The 22,046-nt window shown below is 37.0% G+C and overlaps 1 protein-coding gene across 8 annotated transcripts in view; it reads right to left on the bottom strand.

Moving 5' to 3' along the window:
• Positions 1-22,046, bottom strand: part of LOC100746173 (teneurin-m) — a 662,892-nt gene that overhangs the window by 86,137 nt on the left and 554,709 nt on the right. Inside the window, exon 2 of one of the 8 annotated variants that reach the window (XM_033319249.1) lies at positions 8,665-8,737. The exons of the other annotated variants lie outside the window; for them this stretch is intronic. Coding sequence (XP_033175140.1) covers positions 8,665-8,701 — 37 coding nt within the window. The 5' untranslated portion in view covers positions 8,702-8,737. The remainder of the gene's footprint in view (positions 1-8,664; positions 8,738-22,046) is intronic. 8 annotated transcript variants of the gene reach the window in all.

The following is a 22,046-nucleotide window of genomic DNA, read 5'->3' as shown; positions in this document are numbered from 1 at the left end:
CTGTAGTATATGTGTATTTATATGTATAAACATTAGTTTTACTTCTAGAGATGCCTTCCACATCCCACAAATAATTTCATATCCTCAATTCCTTCGCTGTATCTTTAATTCAACGACCCCAATATCACAAATCTCAATCAAATACCCGAAAGTACACATTCCTTCCAAACACTTTTCATCCCTCTTCCTTTCCTCCCATTACATCTCACGCATTACCTTCCCTTTTTTTCCTCGCTCCATTTACACAACAACCCTCGATTCGTATGTTCTCGCTCGATAAAGGGGCTAAGCCCACCTTCGGTCAAATGTCCGGCAGATCCGCGGTTTCAAATTTAGACTGTCTTCTTAATACGGGTATTACGACGATCACTATTGCACAACGTACACGGTCCTCTATCTATTTATATGTTTCTTTAATTACTTTTTACTTCTATTTTTGTACTTTCCAAGTATTCAAAGTCGTCGACTTTTTCTAAAAATATAACAAAAATCATATTCCATTCGTTCTGATTCTTTAGTTTCTACAGAAATCTGTACATCTCATTAATTTTCTGTGACACTTGTAACAAACAAATCGATCATTTAGCACATTTTAGTGACTATATAATACGATATTTAATTCAACGTGTTAATTCATAATAGTATTAGCAGGATCTGTAGTTTCTTTCGTTTTCCAATTGCTCTTCCTATTGCGAAACTGAACTTTCTTGACAATATACTATATATATTCTTCATATATTTTTGAAATTTGAGGATAGAAATGAGCAAAATCTAGGTTGTAAAGAGCTAAGATGGTTGAATTCATGGCTGTAAAGGCTTGAGGTATGGGAAGAAGGAAGTAGAAGATAAAGAGAAAGGGGTGAAAAACGCGATAATAGGGAGTCGAATGATAGACACAGCGCGGGCGGATGGAATACGAAATTTACGGGGTGCAAGCCCCGAGTTGCCGGAAACCGGATCGGATTACCACCCTTCTGGAGCGCATCGGCCGATGCCAGGCATTCGTTCGGTATTCGCAGTGGGTGTTTGCGTGATTCCACGGACCAAAACAGAGACGTGGGGCCCGCACCTATGCTATGCCGTACGCGTGACGAAGATTTCACCGGTGCTACGCATACTCAGACGATTGCACGCGCGCGAATACTAGAGAGGGGTCCTTAAATCCCTCCTCTTCCGACACTCACCCCTATCAAACCACGCAAAACACCGAGCATTAACGCACACGTACGTCAGCCACAGTGATATCCGAATGTGCTAAGGGAATAGGGCGGATTCTGATAAAGATTCCCCGATCTCCACGGAGACAACATTCGGCAAGAGAGTTTAGATGGTTTCGAACAGGTGTGGCATTTTTGGTACTAATGAGTTTCGTGTGAGCTTTTATAGATCATTTAGCGACTAACAAGTTTGATAATAAAATTAACTTTCGCGATAATAAAACGAATTTTCACAAGCAAATTTTATAAATTAACTCTGTTTACAACTGATAAGTGCGAAATGCATCGTTACAGATCCTTTGGATTATATGCACTTGCAGTTTTTTAATAAACATCTTGAGTTCACCAGGTACGTGCCTATTATATTATGTAACAATTTCATCGAGATAAATATCTGGCTTCTGAAGACTTAAACGGTAGCCATATGTTCCAAACTTAAGGAATATTCAGAAAGTTCCTTTTTATTATTATTATTTAATTTGTACTTCAATTTGCCCAGCTAGACATTCGGTAAATTTTCAGAAAGTTGTTAATCTATTTGAAATCCGAGTGGTATTTATATTAAAAACTGTAAAAAATTTACCACGTAAACGTAGTTAGTTTAACGCGTTAATAATACCGCAATTTTTTAAATAATAGCTTCAACATAACAATAAATCAATAACTGATGTCTCTTAATTTTTAAAAATTGACGAGTAAAAGCGCTACTTAGTTTTCATTTAATTCGATACTGTAAGTCTTATCAGAGTCCATAAACGAGTAGTGTCATGGAAATATCATAGGAAAATGATCGTTTAGGGTAAAGAAAATTTCCAGCATGTAGCAAAATATAGCGAACAACAAACGCAATACCATGACAGGGTATCGAAGGAACGGGGTTCGTGAGGGATTAGCAATTTCTCCAAGTGCGGCTGTATTACATCCCTGGGGTATGATATTGCCCCCTGATACCAATCGATACTGCCATCGATCACTAGCACCCCGTACTCAAAGTAGAACTCTTTCCTTGGATTTCCCACTCTGCAAAAAGGCTCTTTGATTTCTACAATCCGATTGTTAACTCTTGAATAAAGCTTCGCTACGATTATTAATGATTTATCGTTCAGTAAAATATAATACATTTAATACAAAACATGAAAGTATTATAGAATTAAAAGAATGATAAAAAGAAGAGATGTATTGTATAACGTGACTATTTTTCCCCAATGATTGAAAATGATTCATTTATGATATTTTTATACATAATTTCTTATGTTTTATTATCCTGATACGTGGTTTATTATTTAACGTTACGATAAAACGAGTGAATTAATTCAAATCGTGATTGTTATTTCAATATATTTTATACCTATATTTCCGTTCTTTGTTTCTTTTATTTCGAAAACGCTGTTGACAGAATAATGCGTTCTATATTATTGAACAGTACAAATTATTTCAAAACAATTTCGTAGGATATTTTGGAAAATTTCGCATGTGATATATTTTGTACAATATCACTAACTTGTTTATTGCAATACCACTGATCGATAAATATGAAGATCACGAGATAAGAATATGATAAACAATTTTAACACTCGATAAACATGACGGACCACCCTATATAAGTAAGTAGTTAGTTGAATTATCCAAATATCGTATCGATAGCGGTATTGCTTAGTCCAGCTCTATTTTAAACTGACTATAAGAAAGCGGTATATTAGAAACGCGAAGATCTAAAGGAAACAAAATATCACGTCACGTGCGAGTTGTACATCCTGCGAACCCGAAGCGTGATCTCTGACCCGACATCCAGATGGACCACGAGGGAACACGACACTTCTTAACGCAAACAATTCCAGCTGTGACTGAGGAAAGTGTGAAGATGTCCAGCCTAGTTCAGAAAATATTCTTTGCCGCGAAATACGAGAATAAAAATGATATTCTGTGCTCTTAAGACAAAACGTGTATTTTCTTCAAATAGTATAGCTTTATTATTTTTAGGATAGATACTTGGAAAGAGCTATCTGAAAATTTTCTGGGGACTTGCTATATTATCTAATCACAAAGTTAACGTGCATTAGAAGCAATTAGTGTTCTAAAATGGTTAACTTCGAGGAATCCTATGTTATCGTTAGTGGTTCGAGTGTTATTTAAAAGGACAGGTTCCTGGCTAGTGACCATAACAACAAATGTACTTTCTAGCTTTCTGAATAGATTATCCTACGTAAACAAAGAACGTGTTTAAAACCCTTATCTCATGATTAGAAAGTAACTGAGATTTAGAAAATACGATTTTCTTCAAATACAACCAAACATGGGAAATATTTAACGAATCATCATTCACAGAGACTGATTCTAAAAATTCATCACCGCGTAATGAAATTGATTTATACAACCTCGTCTGATTAAACCCAAGATCCCATGACTTTGAAAATGAAGCATTGTACAAATCTTCACTATTACAAAATGAAATATAATAAATCCTTCCAACCGAACATTTTTCCGGTACGTGTCCTGCAGCTTTCTTTAGCCCGCACAATTCGTTATCTAGCAGAAGTGACGAAACTGTTCAAGCTTTAAAAAGCTGCACACTGCATAGGTTTTCTCTTATTCTACACCAGAACGTGCCGAGTGTTACCAGATTTCATCTGGTCGGATTCAGGTCGCGGTATCGTCGATCCATCTGTTCCAGGATCTGTCTACGATTGTTCTTCGTCACGTAGCGGCCTTCTTTTTCCCGGTCACCGGTGAACTGCACGTGGTACACAGACTGCCACCATTTCTTCCTGACGAGTACAGATTTCCTTCCAAGAGAAGATTTCATTTCGCAATATATCGTGTACATAGTGACTCTTACTAATTTTTAGACACTTTATATTTGTTTATAATAGCGTTATAAAATGTTGTTGAGTGTAAAATGTTATAAATTAAATAACGATGTTATCATAAAAGAAGTGATGCATTGATTATTTAATAAAATTCTAATATTCTAGAAAAATACAATACCTTTCAATCGTTCTTAAATTTGCTACGAGTTTTTCGAATAATCCAATATCAAAGAACAATTAATTAAATTCGATAATAGTGGTTTCAATGTTAATAAAAGTCATCGTATTTCAACGTGTTAATGCAAATGCAGAATTTTTATATTTTTGTTCAATTGCTTTCTCTACTATGGAGCTGGATGTGTTTGCTGTTTATCGGTGACCAGTGACACGTGGTGCACACGCCGGTCTCTTTAACCTAAAGATCGGCATCGTTTCTTCTTTACGGGTCCAGACTACCTAAGATTTCATTTCGCAACATTCCCTATGTATATACTTGGTGTCTGTTGTACACATTGCGTTTGCCACCCAAAGCGAACGGTTCCTGGCAATCGTGGCAGGTATTGTCCTCGTTCAGAATTTGCATTTAAAGCCTAAACAGTCCTGACGGGGCGCCTGAATACAGGACAATAGAGGTTTAGCCCTCCTGGACGCCAGACGCCGCGTCGTGTCTCCTGCTGGGTCAGTATTTTTCTTTTCTACCTATCAGAAGGGATATCTTTTAGCGTCCGAGCTGAAAAAGGGACTCTTCCTTTTCGGAAAGGATGTTTGAAGTACGCCTCGGCGGCAATCCTAATTTCTCCGTAGACACAATTAGTCCCTTTTAGCCTCCGAGTGTCACACCGTTGGTTTTGGACAGTGTTCCTCAATCTTTTTTCAAGACTTTGAGATCAAACAATACGTGACTTCCCTGTATATTACATCTTTTCTCTTTCATTTATTCAAAATCAGTGTTACATCATTAACACACTCGCGATCCACAAGATATACGTTATCTCGTTTGTCATTATTATAATTGGTATGTCATTCGAAATTAATATTATTCTGATCGTGTGCGTATTATTTTAAATTAAAATTATTCTAAGCGTATCATTCTCAATTCATATCAACATCGTATGATCTTAAGTCGATTGTAAAGCGATGAGCCAAACTATAAATAAACGTTGTAATATTAAGAATCAACGTACAAGTTGGGAACCCAAATCCAAAAGAAATACCTTTGTCAGCAACGACTTCCTTCTTTTCACTTTCCATCTATCTTTTTCTATCTGTTTACCGGGTCTGCGGAAAATTGGAAAAACAAACAACGAAGAATGAGGACGACTAGTAGATGAGTGTATAGGAGATAGTGGATGGGAAATTGAGTCGTTAGGAGACCGATAGGCCGAGCCCAGTCTCGGACCTCGTAATTTTAGGTACCTCAAGGGGCTATTCGGAAGCGAGCAGCGGTTGATTGGTCTGTGACGAGACCACCCTGTTAGTTGTTGGAAAATAGCGTTAGCTTTCATTCCACCTTAACGAAGAGAGCCGCGATAGTTCGCTGGAAAGCTTCGACGCCGGGCGAAACGATTACGCCAACAGAAATCTGATTATCGCCTTCATTCGCTCGTGTAAAGCGAACACACTAGTCAAAGTGAATCGCGTGTCGTTTATCTTCGAATAACGGAGCATTTCCACAGCAGTTGTTGTCTGCTTTTTAAGTTATGCAACTCGATTGACGCTATATTTGCCTGTGTTAGACAGATATATGTATACATTTGCGTATAAATAATAATAATAATAATAATAATAATAATAATAATAATAATAATAATATGAAGATGATGTGAAAATATAACGCATTGTAATACGATACGATACAACGTCACTATTCTACTCAATTGCTCATTGACGACTTACGAATTTCTTACTATTCTACTTTTTACTTTTCACTATTAACGATAGCTGCTATGTCCCGATTATATTAAAAGCCACATTTACGTTCGATTGTAAGATGTGGTGTTGGATAGACGATATAAGAATGTTCGATAAATTAAGTTTGTAGAATAGGATGGAAACGAAATGTAGGAGAAAAATTTTGTTACGCTACTCACGATTTCTAATAGCGAAGGAAAATTGCATTGTCGCGCGACGATCGCATTTAAGCTGTGCAAATCTGAATTTGTTGAGCTGACACAAAAATTATTTTTATTTCAGAAATTTTTCACGATTTCAGTAACTTATTTTCATATTGTCCGGAAATATAAATAAAACATTCTGCATTTAAGCGCGACTTTAAATGAATAAATCATTAAATAATAATAAATTATACATTTCCATAAGCTTTTCCCCCATTAATCTTCAAAAACAACAATACAAACAACGGCTACTTAAGCTCATCGAACAAAAATCTCCAATTTTCCCAAAATTATTCAAATAGCTACTTCTACTAATATAGTTTAATCAGGATAATTATAACTATAGGAGTTAAAGATAAACAAAGTGAGGGTTAAGTATACCAGAAAAGTGGTTTGGACATTCGTAATGGGGCTATTTTGGCTCAGTTAGCAGAAAATTGCTTCGATAAACACTGAGTAAGGACACGTCTTTGGACTCTCCAGGTGATTTCTCGTTCGGATAAACGCGGGACGGCTGCACAAACAGCTTCAGTACTCGATTTAACATAGCGAAACGTTCATGTGAAATGGTCGATTGAAAGCAGGTAGAATTCTCTATAAAGCAGGCCAGATTTAAAGAGGCTCGCCCTTTTAGCCTACAATGGTTTGTTGCGGAAGTGCTAGCTCGATTGTATTCCTTGCTCGATGTCCTCGAAAGTGGACTTTATTCGCCTTTCAAACATAACGTAGAATAATATTGCGAGAAAGGCCCTGCTTTCTCAGCCACGTGGATCTAGTAACCTCTCGGAATTCTTTGCATCTAACTACGTTTCTTCATTCAATATGTTCTTTTTTTCGAGAAGAAAAAGTTAAATCTGTAGTCTTGAAAGATATTCTTTTATACTTTTATTATGATAAGAAGCCTGTAGTATTTGTAGGTTATTTATTTTATTCTTTTTTTTCTGTGTATGTCAAGAAAATGAATGACAATTGGCTTGTCAGATTATTGCTAATAAAATTGTCCTCCTCTTTTTTTTATTGAATAATTTTTATTGAATGAATATTCTTGATTTTCTTAAAGAGAAATATAAAAAGGGGGAATAACAAAAAGCAATTTACCTTGATTGATATTTTCGGATCCTTTTAGAATGTTTTGTAGTTTTGTGGGAAACACAGAAAATATATTTGGTTTAATGGTATTGAATTTATATTGAATTTCAAAAAACTGACAATCCCACGAACGATTACAAATTGTTTCGAAGAAGGAAATCAGCTTGCAAGCGGGATAGTACATCGAATAATCATTCTTGTCAATTAAAAAGACATTAGGTCGTGAATTCTGACGTTCCCGAGAAACTTAAAAAGAAATCGAAGCAGGGATACGGCAAGGGCTAAGTTAAAACCGTAAAATCATTTCAACATTAAAGCGACCGGCTCAACCACATGTCGTGGGAGATGAAACTCGTTTGCGCGAACCTTGGAAAATCATTGGTTGATGTTTCAACGACTCATAAATAAACAAGGTAACCAGATGATCGTATGAGGATGGTTCTTAGAAAGAGAAATCTGGTACTGATGTTATATAAAATATAGCTTGAGATTATGTGATTTTCGAAGTTATTTCTATTCTTGTCGCTTTTCATATATCAAAGGGCTGAAATTAGAGTTTTAGATTTAAAGTGTATGTGCTTTTGTCTTCTTATGTTCATTTATTATATATATTTCCTTATATATATTTATTATATATATTTCTATGAGTAGTCAATGATGAAATAATGTGTAATCTTTTCATTATGTCATTCATTTGTTTCTTTAGTACGCGTTTTACTTCTTATTGTTTTATTGTATTTATATATTTCTATAAATATTATTATTTATTATATGTATATTAGTTAGATATTATTATTTTAATACTAAGTTGTTGACGTCCAAATTTTGGACTGCTTTAAATATAGATAATATATGATTTTCAATGTTGCAATGTAAAAAAATAGAAATTGTCTTTCTAATTAATTAAGTTACAGTATTTATACAAACTTCTAATATTAATTTTTCGATTGTCGTATCTATACAGACTGTTGAAAGTTAAAGATTTAATGCTGAAGATATAATACATATGGTGTATAGATTATCTCACAAATTTTTAAATTCGACGTTCGATGTCTTTAGAGAAACTGCAGTATTTGAAAAATGTATCATTTCCGCTCTAATATCCGCAATATTTACGCCCGATCTATAATATATTACGAAAGTAAAGATTCAGATTTACCCACCATTCGAGTGTAAAATGCTAAATGAAGCGAAGAAAACTTTTGATAATATTCTTCGTTCAACGTTAATGGCTCATACTAAATTTCTTTAATATTTCAACCGATAACTTCCATATTTCCATACTTTTTTAAATCCCAATACCAAATTTTTATCAAGTAACAAATAAAAAAATACATCAATACAGGGAAAATGTACAGAATCAGGGAAAAGATTTAAAGAAAATAAAAAAAAAAAGAGGAGGCCTGTGAACGTATAGAATCCTTCAAATTTACTTACACGACGTCTCGTCCGTGTCTGTATTAGTGGAGCGCATCAGTGTGCATCGTATGTTAAAATCGTGTGTACGTACCTGAAACAAAAGAGAAACCATTCGTTAATTAAAAAGATGAAACATAGAAATTAAAATACAATACGAGTGATATAATTACCAACTCATTCAATTTCTCTCTAACTTTGTCATAAAACATTTTCAAAACGTTCCTCGAAACTACTGCTTACTTTTCGCTAGAATTCATTAGTGTCCATTATTATTAAAATATCATTGAAATTCTAGTTAACTAAAAAATTATTTGTGCGAATGGAAAATTGCGATATCAATTGCTACATTTTGTGAAATTTCCTAGAACAACTTTTGTTTGATTTAACATGACGAATATTCGCAGAAATGTGGATAATTATCAATAAATAAAGTTTGATCAAACTTGGCAATTAATGGTTGAATCGTAAAGATTCAACCAATGAGTTGAGTTCGTAAAGATTCCAAATGAACATACAATTTTTATTACCATTTTTCTTAACCTCATTCATGAGTAGACTTTGTCAATAATGAAAGATATTTAGAAATGCTTTCTTTACATCTTAAATCAGTCATCTCAGATCTCTTTCCTCGGCTGAGTATTTTAGATCAAGACTAAGATCACTGAAAGCTTCGAGACCACCTATATAGCTTTACCAACTTTCTTCGTCATCAACGTGTATCCAGTAAAAATGTTAAATCTCCACTACCCACGCAAAAAATGACTGTTAAGCTTAAGTGTATTTAAGAGGCAATACGTGTTTGGGAGAGAAACTTTAAACTTTCCTCTCCCAAATCGATGACTGGACCTACCCCTGCGCTGTCACCATCAATCTTTAGGGTTGGTGAATGCTATGACGTAGAGTGACAGAGGTTCTAGTCGTTCTCACCCCAATGACGCTGAATCTTGTGGTTATTTATAGTATCTCCTAGTGATAAACAAATTTTTTGTTCTTTCACGTGGATATTAATTATTAGACTACGGATCTTTATGCATCTATGAAAAATTTACAGACGCAAAAACGCACAGAATGCATATAATATACATAAACATAAAAAAGTCATTATGCATTATAACTTTTAATACGTAAAACGAATTTTTAAATTTGCATAAAAATCCATAATTTACTAATTGCCTGCATTTATTTATAAATTCTATTGTATCATGTAAAGGTGGAGTTAACCAGTTTGGCTGCTGAGAGAGACTCATAATACGTGCACATAAAGAAGAAACTCGCAAATTAAAGAGAGTCGTAACAAAAATATATAAGAAAAGGCACTAATTTACAAAATGACAATATGACTGTGTGCCTTGATAACAATAATAGTAATAATATGTACTAAGACAATCTAAATCCGTATGGTGTCCGGTGGAAAGAGTTTGTCACTCATGCGAGCGAATTCTACACACCTCAGATTAAAACGCAACCCCTGGCGATGTTAATTCGTGTCTGGTTCTCCCCCATCCTACATTCAGGATGTGAACCCTCTTGCGCGTGTTGCCGTGTTGCACTTTGCGAATAACCACAATGGCGCGACAAAAAAATTCAGACGAACGCGCGTTCTCCCGCGGGTTTGCCGCGTGAAAAAGAGGGTGGCTTTTTCATTTTGCGGTAAGAGGTTCCTTCTCTACCGCGACGGAATGAAAACGGTGCAAGCCGTGCGTTAAATATTCGAGGAAGGCACTAGCGGCGCTTTAAGAAAATATGGATCGAAAAATGAATCTTTCAAGCGAATTTAAATGTCTCTAGAAGTATTATAATACTTGTAATAACATGTATATCGTGTATAATATGTATTATGTATAACGAATTTGTAGATGAATAGTATTAGTCGTCGAAATGTTTCGTTCCTCAATTGGTTTCTTATTTGCATTTTGAAATATGTATCTATCTCTTAACTGACTTTCTGGGAGATTCCATCGATCACAACAGTATGAATTTACATAAAAATTCCAATTATAACACAACATTCCTAATATTCTGAAATCTTCACCAGATGAATTTCTTTAGTTATATAGAAATATAAAATTACATAAACATTGTCAGTCAAAGCTCGAGAAACCAAGCAACCCCTATCTCGATTTTTCCCTAACAAAATCACTTCACCTGAACACAGAACCTCCACTTAACGTGTAAGAGAAAACACTCGACGTGCAAAAAGTCAGAGTGCGATTATTCCGAGGCATCTCTTGTGTTAACTGGAGTCTCGAGGTCAGAGGCGGAATGAAGAGCGTGCACGCTTCAACTACGCTAGCCCCCGTGGCTCCTTTGTCTTTCGGCCGGTTTTCGGCCTCGGCTTGAACATTTCGTTGCACGCGGGTTGCCGGGCGTAAGCGATCCTCAAGTTCGAACGACGACGAGCGCACACAATGCACCTGCTCTCGCGCAACGAGCTTCGAAAGCATCTCGAGGGCCGATGTAGCAGGTGACCGCGAGCACGTACATAACTTATCCCCCTTAAAGTGGTTCCCGTGGCAGTGTTAGCTCTGGGAATAAAGGATACCGCCCGCGGTTCTACCGGGCCAGCACAACGTAAATCAAAATTACTTCCTCGGTTAATTGGCTTTCCGGCGAACATCCACGGTTTTCGTCTCGTTCAACGATTTGCTTCCTCTTCGATTTCGGTTGAAAGATGCTGAGAAGTTGATGAGAGAAATTGGTAATTTTTATTCTAATTTTTACGGGTTTGGATATTAGTTTATTTATCAGGAAGCTTAAAATGGTTGAATTATGCTGTTTAAATAAAATTCAAATTTACACGCGAAATATTCCATTTACATTACCATTCAAAATATCCAGTAAACAACACTTGTTTTTGAAATATAGAAATATGTATGAAATTGTAATCTAAATTCTAATCTTTCCTATCATCTTAGTCTTGACTCGATTCTCGTCCTATCTTTAAATCTTTCTATCAATCTTTTTCACATTCCGTAAACAAGTCACATAACGAAAAGTGTAAAAGAAGAAATGAAAATGACAAATCTCTTTTGAAATAAAGATTGAAATGCCTCTTGAAATGAAGATATTTCTTTCCCATGAAATTTCAAACATTTCGATAAAGAATCATTTCCATAACAGTAATAAAGGTGATGCAGAGAATCATATACCCGGGGGGTTTGTATTTTCTAAGTGAATCACGAGCCGCATTATTCAGGAACAAGGTTGCGATTGTTCGTTAAAAAGTATTTAGAGAAGTTTCGCCGGTATTATTTTCTCATGGTCGTGGATCGGATACGTCTTCAAGAGAAGGATCGACCCTCCCACGAATGACTCGACCCTCCGGCGAAGGTCATTACTAGCAGGTAGAATGACGGGTACCTCGACGAATTATCATGATCGTGGCTCGCCTCGAGATCGCTAATCGATTCGCGTAACAGTCTAATCCGAACCGCAATGACTCATGCCACGGACCGATAATTACAGGCCGAAAAGGGATCGTTAGTTCACGGGAAATTGCGAGGATAGAAGAACTGCCATTCCACAGAAATTGCCCTTGGGTTTCGCATCAGTTTTGCCACTCTCTTTTAAAACACATGCCTTTTCGGTGATGTACTACGTTTTTCGTGTAATTGCAGATATTAAGTTTACGATTAAATATAATACTGTAGGATATTATATTACAATTAGTTTATTTACAACAAATGGATTAAACAAATGTTGATTAAACAGGAAACGATAGTTGTTTAACGTGAACTAATCACAATAACGTATTATAATTAAAACAACTAGATAGTTAATTTTCAATTCTCGTTACCATGGATCCAACGCTCTCTCGACAACGCAATTCGCACTCCCTAACTTCCCGATTTACACTCTCTGACTTCTCGACTAACACTGTTGTTAATTTGTTTATGTCCTTTAGCAACCCCTTGTCTTTTGTCTTAGCCTCATCTCTTCTGTTTTAGCTCCACCATGCACATGTTCCACAACCGTTTGTTTACAATTCTTCCGATACCCCCCAGGTTCCTCGTCCACGATACTACAATACTAAATAAAGGTAATATTATAACTGCCAAATTACGTGAAGTATTTACTCTGAGTGGCCGTATACACAATATTGAATCATTAAATTGTTTTATTAAAAACTAAATAACGATATATGATAAAATTAAATTCCTATAAGTGACATTTCTTCTTCATGTCACTAAAATTGTTTAGCTTCGATTATGATACTATGTATTTATAGAAAGGTTGATACAGGCTGAAACTTCTCTTTCTAGAAGCTTCGAATTATTTTCAATATTCGCGTGTGCTCAGATACAGTGAGGCCTCTAGCGGGAGAATCACCCTGTATAATCACAACATTTTATTTCTTTGCATCGCTAATAGCCCATGCAAGCGTTTGATGCAACTATGCACAACAAAAAAGAGGGAGGAGAAAACTAAAAGTAAAGGAAATGAGGTGGTTCTTAGCACGACACCTGTTGAATACGCGTGCACGCGTATATAATCTACCTGTTCCTGGAGGATCGACAATTACTTCATCGTCGCGTGGAGCATCGTGTGCATCGAGCGTCGAACAGAATGACCGGCTTGTCTTTCAGTGGTGATAGCGATCTGACAAACCATCGGACGATGTTGCGGACAAGAACGCGCGTTCGAAGCGACGTCGTATATATCAAACGATCGATATTTAACGCGTGAGAATGCCGATGAAACGAAAGCTATAGTCCCGTTTATCCTCGTTCCGGCAGCTATCAAGGTCAGGCGTGATCCTGCCACGTCATATATCATCGTTACCAGGCCGGAATACCAGTTAAGGGTTAAAAGCTGCCTTTATCAATCCTGAACCGAGCCCCCGGCTCTTTCTCATACGTCTATCGTCTCCTCCGGTCGGACGTGCATTTCCATTAATCCTCCCCGATGCTATAAGCAGAGTTTTAAAGCTACGAGGATCACTGTCTTCGCCAGATATTTTGACAGTGAAGAAACGATGCTCGTGTTAAGAGATATTGGGCGAGAGTGCTTTGGTTTGAAGTTAGATGGCAAGGTTGTTAGGATAGGTGTGTTGAAATGATGTTTGATGTGTTTGGAATGATGTTTGCCAGTGATTAGAATTGGCATATTTAATATAAATTATAGAATGCTATAGAATATTTAATTGAAATTATATTGGACTAAGTAATAAGTTCGTCCATCTTTCACTACCTTATGGATTACAAAAGACGATATAGAAATTATTTCGAACATGTAAGAAATATACCTGAACTTTTTGATAGAAGATATTGATAGAGGAACTTTATGCAGGATTTATAGAGGAACGAAATAACTTAACTTCATTGGATAGATTTCATCATTTTTGTTCGATAAAATGTAAATAATCTTATAACCAACTTAATAGAATATTATTGAATCTTTTCTCTCAAATTTGGTACTATTGTATTTCTTCGACAAATTAGCGTCAGGAGTACTACTAATAAAATATCGTAAAAGGTTTGCGATAGCACAATGCAGTAACAAAGTAGCAATTTCTTTCACAAAAAGAAGCATCGGGTTAGCGAAAGTATCGCAGTTCTATTTACCTTCTTTCTTACCCCATTTCACAAAAAGAAGCATCGGGTTAGCGAAAGTATCGCAGTTCTATTTCCCTTCTTTCTTCCCCCACCCCGAGTATCGAGCCGCTTCCTGGGGGCGCATGAAGTATACACAACCCCCTCCAACGATAAGAAACAGGACGCAGTTCAATATTTGAGTAGCTCGTGTTTAAATCTCCTGTCGGGGTCGGAATCGGAAACGACCCCCCGCATAGTGACGAAAGCAAATTATAGGTAAGCTCTCGATACAAATCCTAGCTTGACCTCGCAATTGCATTGACGCTGGCTGACCGATGATGACGACGGTTCAACGTCTGCCTAATGGACGTACTAATCGACGTTAATTCGACGACAAGCCGTACGAAGGCACGTAACCGTTTAAACGAGGCTTATTGACAAGCTACGTACTTACGCACGCGAACAATCCTTCTGTTTGTTAACTGACAATAAGATTAAATACGTTCCTTGATTTCTCGTATTGACAAACTATCCTGTTTTTTTATTGATTTTCTAACTATTCGTTGATTGGCTACTTCACGGCGATTGTTTATAGAACGTTTATGAAATGTTTTCAATTTTAAATCGAAATTTTGAGGTATCGGCTTGTAGTTGTAACATATGTACTACATTCGTCCTGTTCCTATATTCATTGTATGAACAGAGGAAACAAGATGAATACACGTTACGACATAAATGATCAATGTTTGGCGAAATTTTTGGTAGTCTCGTTGAGATTCAACGGTGATTATTCTTCCATTTTTCTCTAATAAAGTAAAATTCCTCCTCAATTCGTATCCACCACGTCTCACGATCGTTGCTTGAACCGATTCTGGTACTCGTGTTATTTAACTTTCTATCGTAATTCCATTTATCGTAATCGGTTGATCGTTTGTTTGATAATTTGATTTATCGCATCTTAGCTGTATAAAACCAAAGGCAATGTTTTTGAACGAGAGTGTACACCTTTTTAACCTAACGAGGCACCACCGATATAGTTACATACCATGCAACCGTGCGAAGAACAAAGAATGTCTCTTATATATACGATCCCGAAAATATCTTCACGTATTTAGGTCACGTCAGTTATGGTCGGTAATCGCGTTGCGTGCATACGTTTCAACAATGAAACCGACGATCTCCGGGAAAAAGAGAGGAATCCGTTTAGTCACGGTATCCGAGTGTCCTTTTCGATGAAAAAGAGCGGCCAGCCGTGTTAGAAAGGACGTCGCTTTATCCGTAGCCAGGTTTATAGGCAGTTTGATGGATATAAAAGTACCACTTTCATCCTCCATAGGTCTCTTTACCGGCGCGACACACGACCGATCCACTCTCTCTTGTCAGAGTCTCCGTAATCGGTTTTGCGAAGCATCGCGTGGCATCTGCTTGCGAGATTAGCGCACGCGATCGGACCACTCTGCTTCCTGAAAAATTTATGAGCAAACCCAGGCGACAAAAAGAGAGGATCGAACGCTGTCCCTTCTAATACGTAACTACGTTGTATCACTTGCGAAAATATCATTGTGCAGGTTTCTGATCGATACATCGCTATAGGGATGTCGTTTATTGAACAATCGAGAAAGTGATTTCAGTAGTGTAAGTTGCGGTATAAATTATACTACTTTCGATCAACAGCGTAAGTTGATAACTATAGTATATGTATATAGTTTTGCTATATAATTCTGAGCAATGTCGTGAATTAAAAATTATGTTATTATTCAGCAACGTTTACCTACCAATTGTAAAGGTAGAAACTACACCAAATGTAAAACAACGGACAGATTTACACCGAGCTCTTTCCAAAACACCACGACTAATTGCTTTATCCCGCTTCCAACTCTCGTCAAGCTTATTCCCTTCGAAGAAACGCGTACGCGGTGCTAATTACCGCGACGATGGCCGTAAGAAAAATAGTCGGGAAGCTGCACAGCTCTTTTCGTCGCGCGGTACAACTGTCTCGACTCCAATGCGATGGAGCGTTAAAACGGTGGAAGAATAGAAGAAAAAGAAGGCGAAAAGGAAAGGAAGGAGGTCGATACGTTGAAAAAAGAGGGTGAGGCCATCCTCTTGGTTCTCAACGGCAATCGTTACGTACGATTTTCCACGCGAGTCCCGAAATAAAAGAAGCAACCTTTCGTCGCAACCCTTTCACCCATGGTTTGATATTCTGCTCTTTCGGATGTTCGGGAGAGCTGAAAAAAAAGCTCTATAGTTCTTTCATCCAGTTCTCCGTCGACGGGACGAAAACGAAAATTGTCGAACGCCCCATTTGCAGCGGTGTTTCCGTAAATAGCTAATGGCTCGAGAACGTTGTTGAACGCTCGGTGTCGTGTTTCTTCCGAGCCAAGCCCTAAACTAACAGATCTAACTTCTCTCTCGCCCTTGCGAACGTGCTTTTCCTATAATTTGTCTTTCCCCTCTTGCTCTTGAGTTTCCGATGCGATTCTTTTGTACACGTGACTGTTATTCGAAACACGACACTCGGGGCAGTCTAAATTGTTACGTCATGTCCAAAGTTCCTTGGTGGTCCTTCGACGTATCAGGATTCAGGTTCTGGTTTGAGAGGGTTGCAATGAATTATTGGGAGCTTGTGCTGTTACTGATTAATTGATAGTTCTCTTAGTGTACTGTAACGTGACATTTTGTAAAAGAAAGGCGAAGAAGCTTAAATATCTTTTGTAAACTCTGGCATAGATCGAATTCATTTTTGGAGGTTGCAACTCGTATCTTCTTTAAACCGTTCATGGGTTTGGAATTATATATATATATTGCATAGTTGAAAGCTTTGTGTATTACAATTTATATAAATGATACAATTGATGAAAACAAGAGAGGGAAAAGATATTGAATATTAGAAAAAGAAAAGATACGAGTGCTTGGGATAGTTTTTCTGGAGTTTATTTCAGACTATAGACTTCGGAAGTTATTAAAGTTGTTTTCACGAAGCATTCTCATTATGCAATATTTATTAATGATCAATAACTTCTTGTCAACTAAACGCAATATTTTCGGAGCTCAAGATGTATATAATACATATAGGTTGGAACGATTTCGTTATCGTTGACAGGAGACATAAATCCCAAAATTCTCAGGCGTCAGCAGGGGAAGAGAGGGGGAAATATAGCGCACACATCGTAGATTGTTTGTTTTAAAGTCGTAAAGTCTAGCAAAGCCGCGTCGAAATCTAGAATCGTAAAAATACGCTATCTGGAGGCTCAAACAGTAGAAAAAGCTATAACATTCTTGGCCATAAAATTCAAGTACTACTTCCCGTTTTTAACAATCAAAACTGTCAGAAAATTCTGTGGACGAATTTCAATGGGACGAGATACAGCAAATTTGTCAATTTTGTGAGTTGAACCATAAATTGACGCCTTGTTTGCAGCACGATGGTGATAGTTTCGATTTCAATTCATCTAACCTATCATTGCTTTTACTTGCCAGTCTTCGATCTAAGATCAATTTTGGTAAGATTGATTGTGCGTGTCGTATCATTTCACAGACAGGTAATGGTAAAATACGTTTCTATCGTCGTGATACATCGTAACTAGTAAAACGTTACACGAACCTCAAAACAAGCAGAGATAGCAATTAAATAAACACTCTCGCACGGTTCAAACATTTTCATTCAAAACTAAACCGATGCTAATCATATAAATCCGAGACTGAAAAGCACGTTCACGAAGGCAGCACTTTAAATTCTCCGAGCTGGATCGTTGACTGGAACATTCTCGAGGACAAAGTGTTTCTTCTGGCTCGTTAAAAAAGGAGAACGGCCCGCAGAAAGGTGAGAATGGCCATGTACACAGGTCGCTAGCTATCGATTGGTTGCATCGTGCCTGACCAGAACACGATGTCCCAATTTTCGTGGTACAAAAGAGAGGATACACGTGTGGACAGGCAGAGCACAGCATAGCCAACAGCTTTTCGTGTTCTTCGATCGACCTCGAGCAGACATCGAGCAAAATATAGATAAAGAGGGAGAACAGACGCGAAATATCACAGAAGGTGTCTTTCCTTTTCCTCCTTTCCACTGTAGAAAAATAATACGTACCCGTTTTCGGAGATCACGATGGTTGATCTCTTTGATCTGTCAGAGGCACCTGGCACCACGGAAACTCTGTCATTCGTAATAATAACTCGACCTTCCATGAGAAGTCTCTTTGGGGGTCCTAGCTTATCTCCGGTTGCATCTTATTGCGAGATTTCGTACATTGTCTCGTCTTCTCTTTTCTTTCTCTTTTTTTTTAACGTTCGTACTGCTTGCTGTTCAGGTTATACGTAGTCCCCCAGTTTTATCCGCTTTCTTCTCGGTGAACATCTGCCTGACTTACTTCGTAAGTTCAAAGTGTTGGAAAATGCGCTACGAGTATGATAGGATTCTATTTATTTGAAATTCATTTGTACGGATGAGATTTTATTTAGAATATCTGAACTGCATTTCATTTATAAGAATGAAATTTTACTTGCCGTCAGTAGCTGATTGTTGAGATTATAACTGAATTTCTATTATCCAAACATTAATTAGCTCCAATTACACGAATGCTTAAGATGTGAACAACGGAGCAATGCTTTTTCTCGTTACTTTCATTATTCACATTTTTCCTTATTTAAAAGTTGTCTAAATTTTACAATACAAGTTATTCATCGTTCTATCGTCCCTTATTTAAATAATGCTATTATATATTCCACTAGCGTCCGTCTTTTTCGAGCTTAATACAGATATTATCAACGAACTGGTAATTCATTGTATAATTGCCAGGCCATTACAGTTGCATCAATCAGGCTTTGGGTCGAGCCAGAGTGAGAGAGAACGGTTTAGCCCCCTGGAGCTGATCTGGGGCAGGCTTTCTCTGAACATAATTATTAACCTTAATTAGAGAGCAGATATATCTGCAGTTGCCGCGCATTTCTGTTTTCATTATAGGGCACGATCGTCTCTAGATCAGTGCCTGACAGTTCGAGAGAAATAATTAAAAGTATTAGGCGAATGAAAACTGAACCGAAGCGAATAATCGTGCTTATTTCGCAAAATTAGCTTGAACTATGGTATTCATTTTTAAAGAGTAATTGGATTTTATACAGTTAGGTGAATGAATCATGATCAAGCGTGATTAAATACGGATAGGATATTTCTAAACGAAAAATAGAATCTATTATTAAAGCAAATTTTCTGATCGAGCTTTTCAATTAAGTCTCGAAGGATTACTGCTGAACCAAAGTAGATTAACGTACGGTGGATGCTCCTATTACGGATTACCCGAAGCCCTTACAGCAGAAACGAATTTCATACAAAATGGTGACTCAATGGATGGTACGACGTTAAGAAAATTTCATTTATATTTTCATTTCATCTCATTCGCTATATCGATGATACCAGGTTTCTTTTACTTTGTCTATTTTCTTCCTTGAAAGTTTGAAGTTTCGAGTTAGAGGGATAGAAAACTAAAATATATTCTTCTTCTCTTTTCACATCGGTTTTTACAGATGTAAAAGTGTATCTGCAAAAGGATTACAGGAAGTTTAAAAAATTCATAAAGTTGTGAAAAAATTTGCAAACTCTGCTGGGTTAAAATTTCAAATTTGCAATATAAAACTGGGTTTACTGAAACTCTCCTGAGAGGTGGAAATGAGACTTCTTTCGTACGCAAAAAAAAAACAGGAAACACCGAAGAAAGATGTTTCCTATTGGTACAACATCCCTACAATATTTTTCTTTCGCCTAAAATCTAAAAATTCGGAATTTAATGTAATACGAGAATGGAACAGAGAAATTGTTTGAAAAGAGAATTTCTATAAACGATTTTATTAAAAGATCTTGCTAGAAACTCCATGGTACGTCGTCATATATCAAAAATGTATCAAAATGTATCATAAAATCTCTCAGAATGTTTCATGCGGCGATATTTCAGTCGAAATGAAATTATTTCAGAATGACAAATTATTTTCTCTTTTAGTAGAAACGTTCCTTGTTTATAACACAGTTAGAGCATTAAGCAGGAGCGTGTTTAACACGAAACCTCGCTGAAGCAACAAAAAACTATACCAGCTCTCGTGACACGTAACGGTTAATAAGCTTTTCCAAGGGAAAAAATTTTCTCCGATTTAACGCGAATTGTTTCGAATCGAACAAACACCGAGTACTTTGCTTGTAATCGATGTTTTAAATCGGAATTAATTAACTGGAGCGTTAAGAGTGAAGTGCACGGAGTATCGAGGATAGTCGATCTTCAATCTTGGATGTTATAGGATAACGCTCGAGGAGCATGTCGAAACTCATAACTTTGATATTAATTATCCTATCCTGCGATATTCATCGACGATCGTGATCGATCATGAAGAAAGGATGATCGTTACGGGTCACTTATTACAATACGATGATTCGCAACTTGAAATCGAATTCTTAAGTATTCTTGCAGGCATCTCTTTTTTTCTTATACTGTCAGTTACAAAATTGTATTGATTATGGCCGTTAAGAATGGCTGTAGGGTGCTAATACGTATGACTGTTAATTAGTAATGTACACGTGTATCTGTTTAATCCTCTTTACTTTCCCCCTTTAATTTTTAAATATTTGAAAGTGAAAAAACTCTCTGCTGAGATTCCAATCTTTTAGTTGTGACGACAAAAATTTTAATCTTCATAAATATTTATCCACAGTCTATTTAGTGATATTATTCGTTTCGATGATGAAACATGATCCACGAATCGAAAGTTTTTCCCAGTTTCTCTGTACAATCTGTGAACTTTCCGCAAGGTAAAGTAACGTCTTATAAAAAAATAGGTAAGCGACCGGATACTTTTGAACGGTAGCGTAGTCGCGTTGTCGAGTATTTTAATAAAAACGCCGTTATTCGGTCTAAATTGTTATAGAGTGCGAGGCGCCGCGCGTAATTCACGGGAGCGGCTATATTTTCTCCGATTACATCGCGGAACGTCGCTTTTACTTTCGCCCTCCGACGTTCTTCCACGTGTTTCACGCGTTCTCCTTGCCCTCAAGCTGCGACCGTTTAAAATGCATCGCAGACGCGACGCTTTCGGCGATATTACAGCGACGAGATAACGGCGTCGCGTGCACCATCATCTCCCGAAACGTTGATGGCGAGTTTAACGTCAGAGTACAAGTCGTAAGGGGATAAAATAGTTTGTTTTTCTCACTTTAACGATCAACGGAAATTGCACTGATGTTTTCGAATCAATGAAATTAAATAAAAAAAAAAAAAAATCATTCCATCGAATTTTTCGATTTTAAGCCGCAATGACATAATAAAAAACTGTTAAAGACTCAGACAGTAAAAATTAATTCTGTTGGCTTCTTCGAATCATTTTCGATCTAATCTTATTTATCGTCGCAAAATTTCACAATGAATTTGCTATGTATACTTTTGAGATATTAAAAATCTCCACGGTTTGTACTTAAATCAATCAAGCTACAAACGAAAAACTAAAGGAAACGTACAATCGAAATACTCTGTATCATAAAAAGAAAGAAATGAAATTAAAGATGGTAGGAAGAAGCAAGGAAACAACCTGGCATTGAATCAGCCAGAAACCAGTGACGAACGTTCGAACGAAGCTTCCTCTAGCTTCGTGTTTCCTAGCTAGCGTGTATAACTGCTGTTGTACACACGCATACACGGCCATGTAATTAACGTAATATTATTGACGACTTTTTAATGAAATAAAGCGCGCGCGACAGGAAATTAAGCGTCTCTCTTTTGACGCGTCTCTTTCTCCGCCTTCCTCCGGTTTCACCCCCCATTCTCTTCTTCGCGTCGTGATTTTCTCCTTGTTTCGTGCAGTCTGCTTGCCTCCTTCCCCTGTGTT

Source organism: Bombus impatiens, unplaced genomic scaffold (assembly GCF_000188095.3).
Source record: "Bombus impatiens unplaced genomic scaffold, BIMP_2.2 scf_0142, whole genome shotgun sequence".
Lineage (NCBI taxonomy): Eukaryota > Metazoa > Arthropoda > Insecta > Hymenoptera > Apidae > Bombus > Bombus impatiens.
This window is presented reverse-complemented; position numbering and strand designations above follow the sequence as displayed.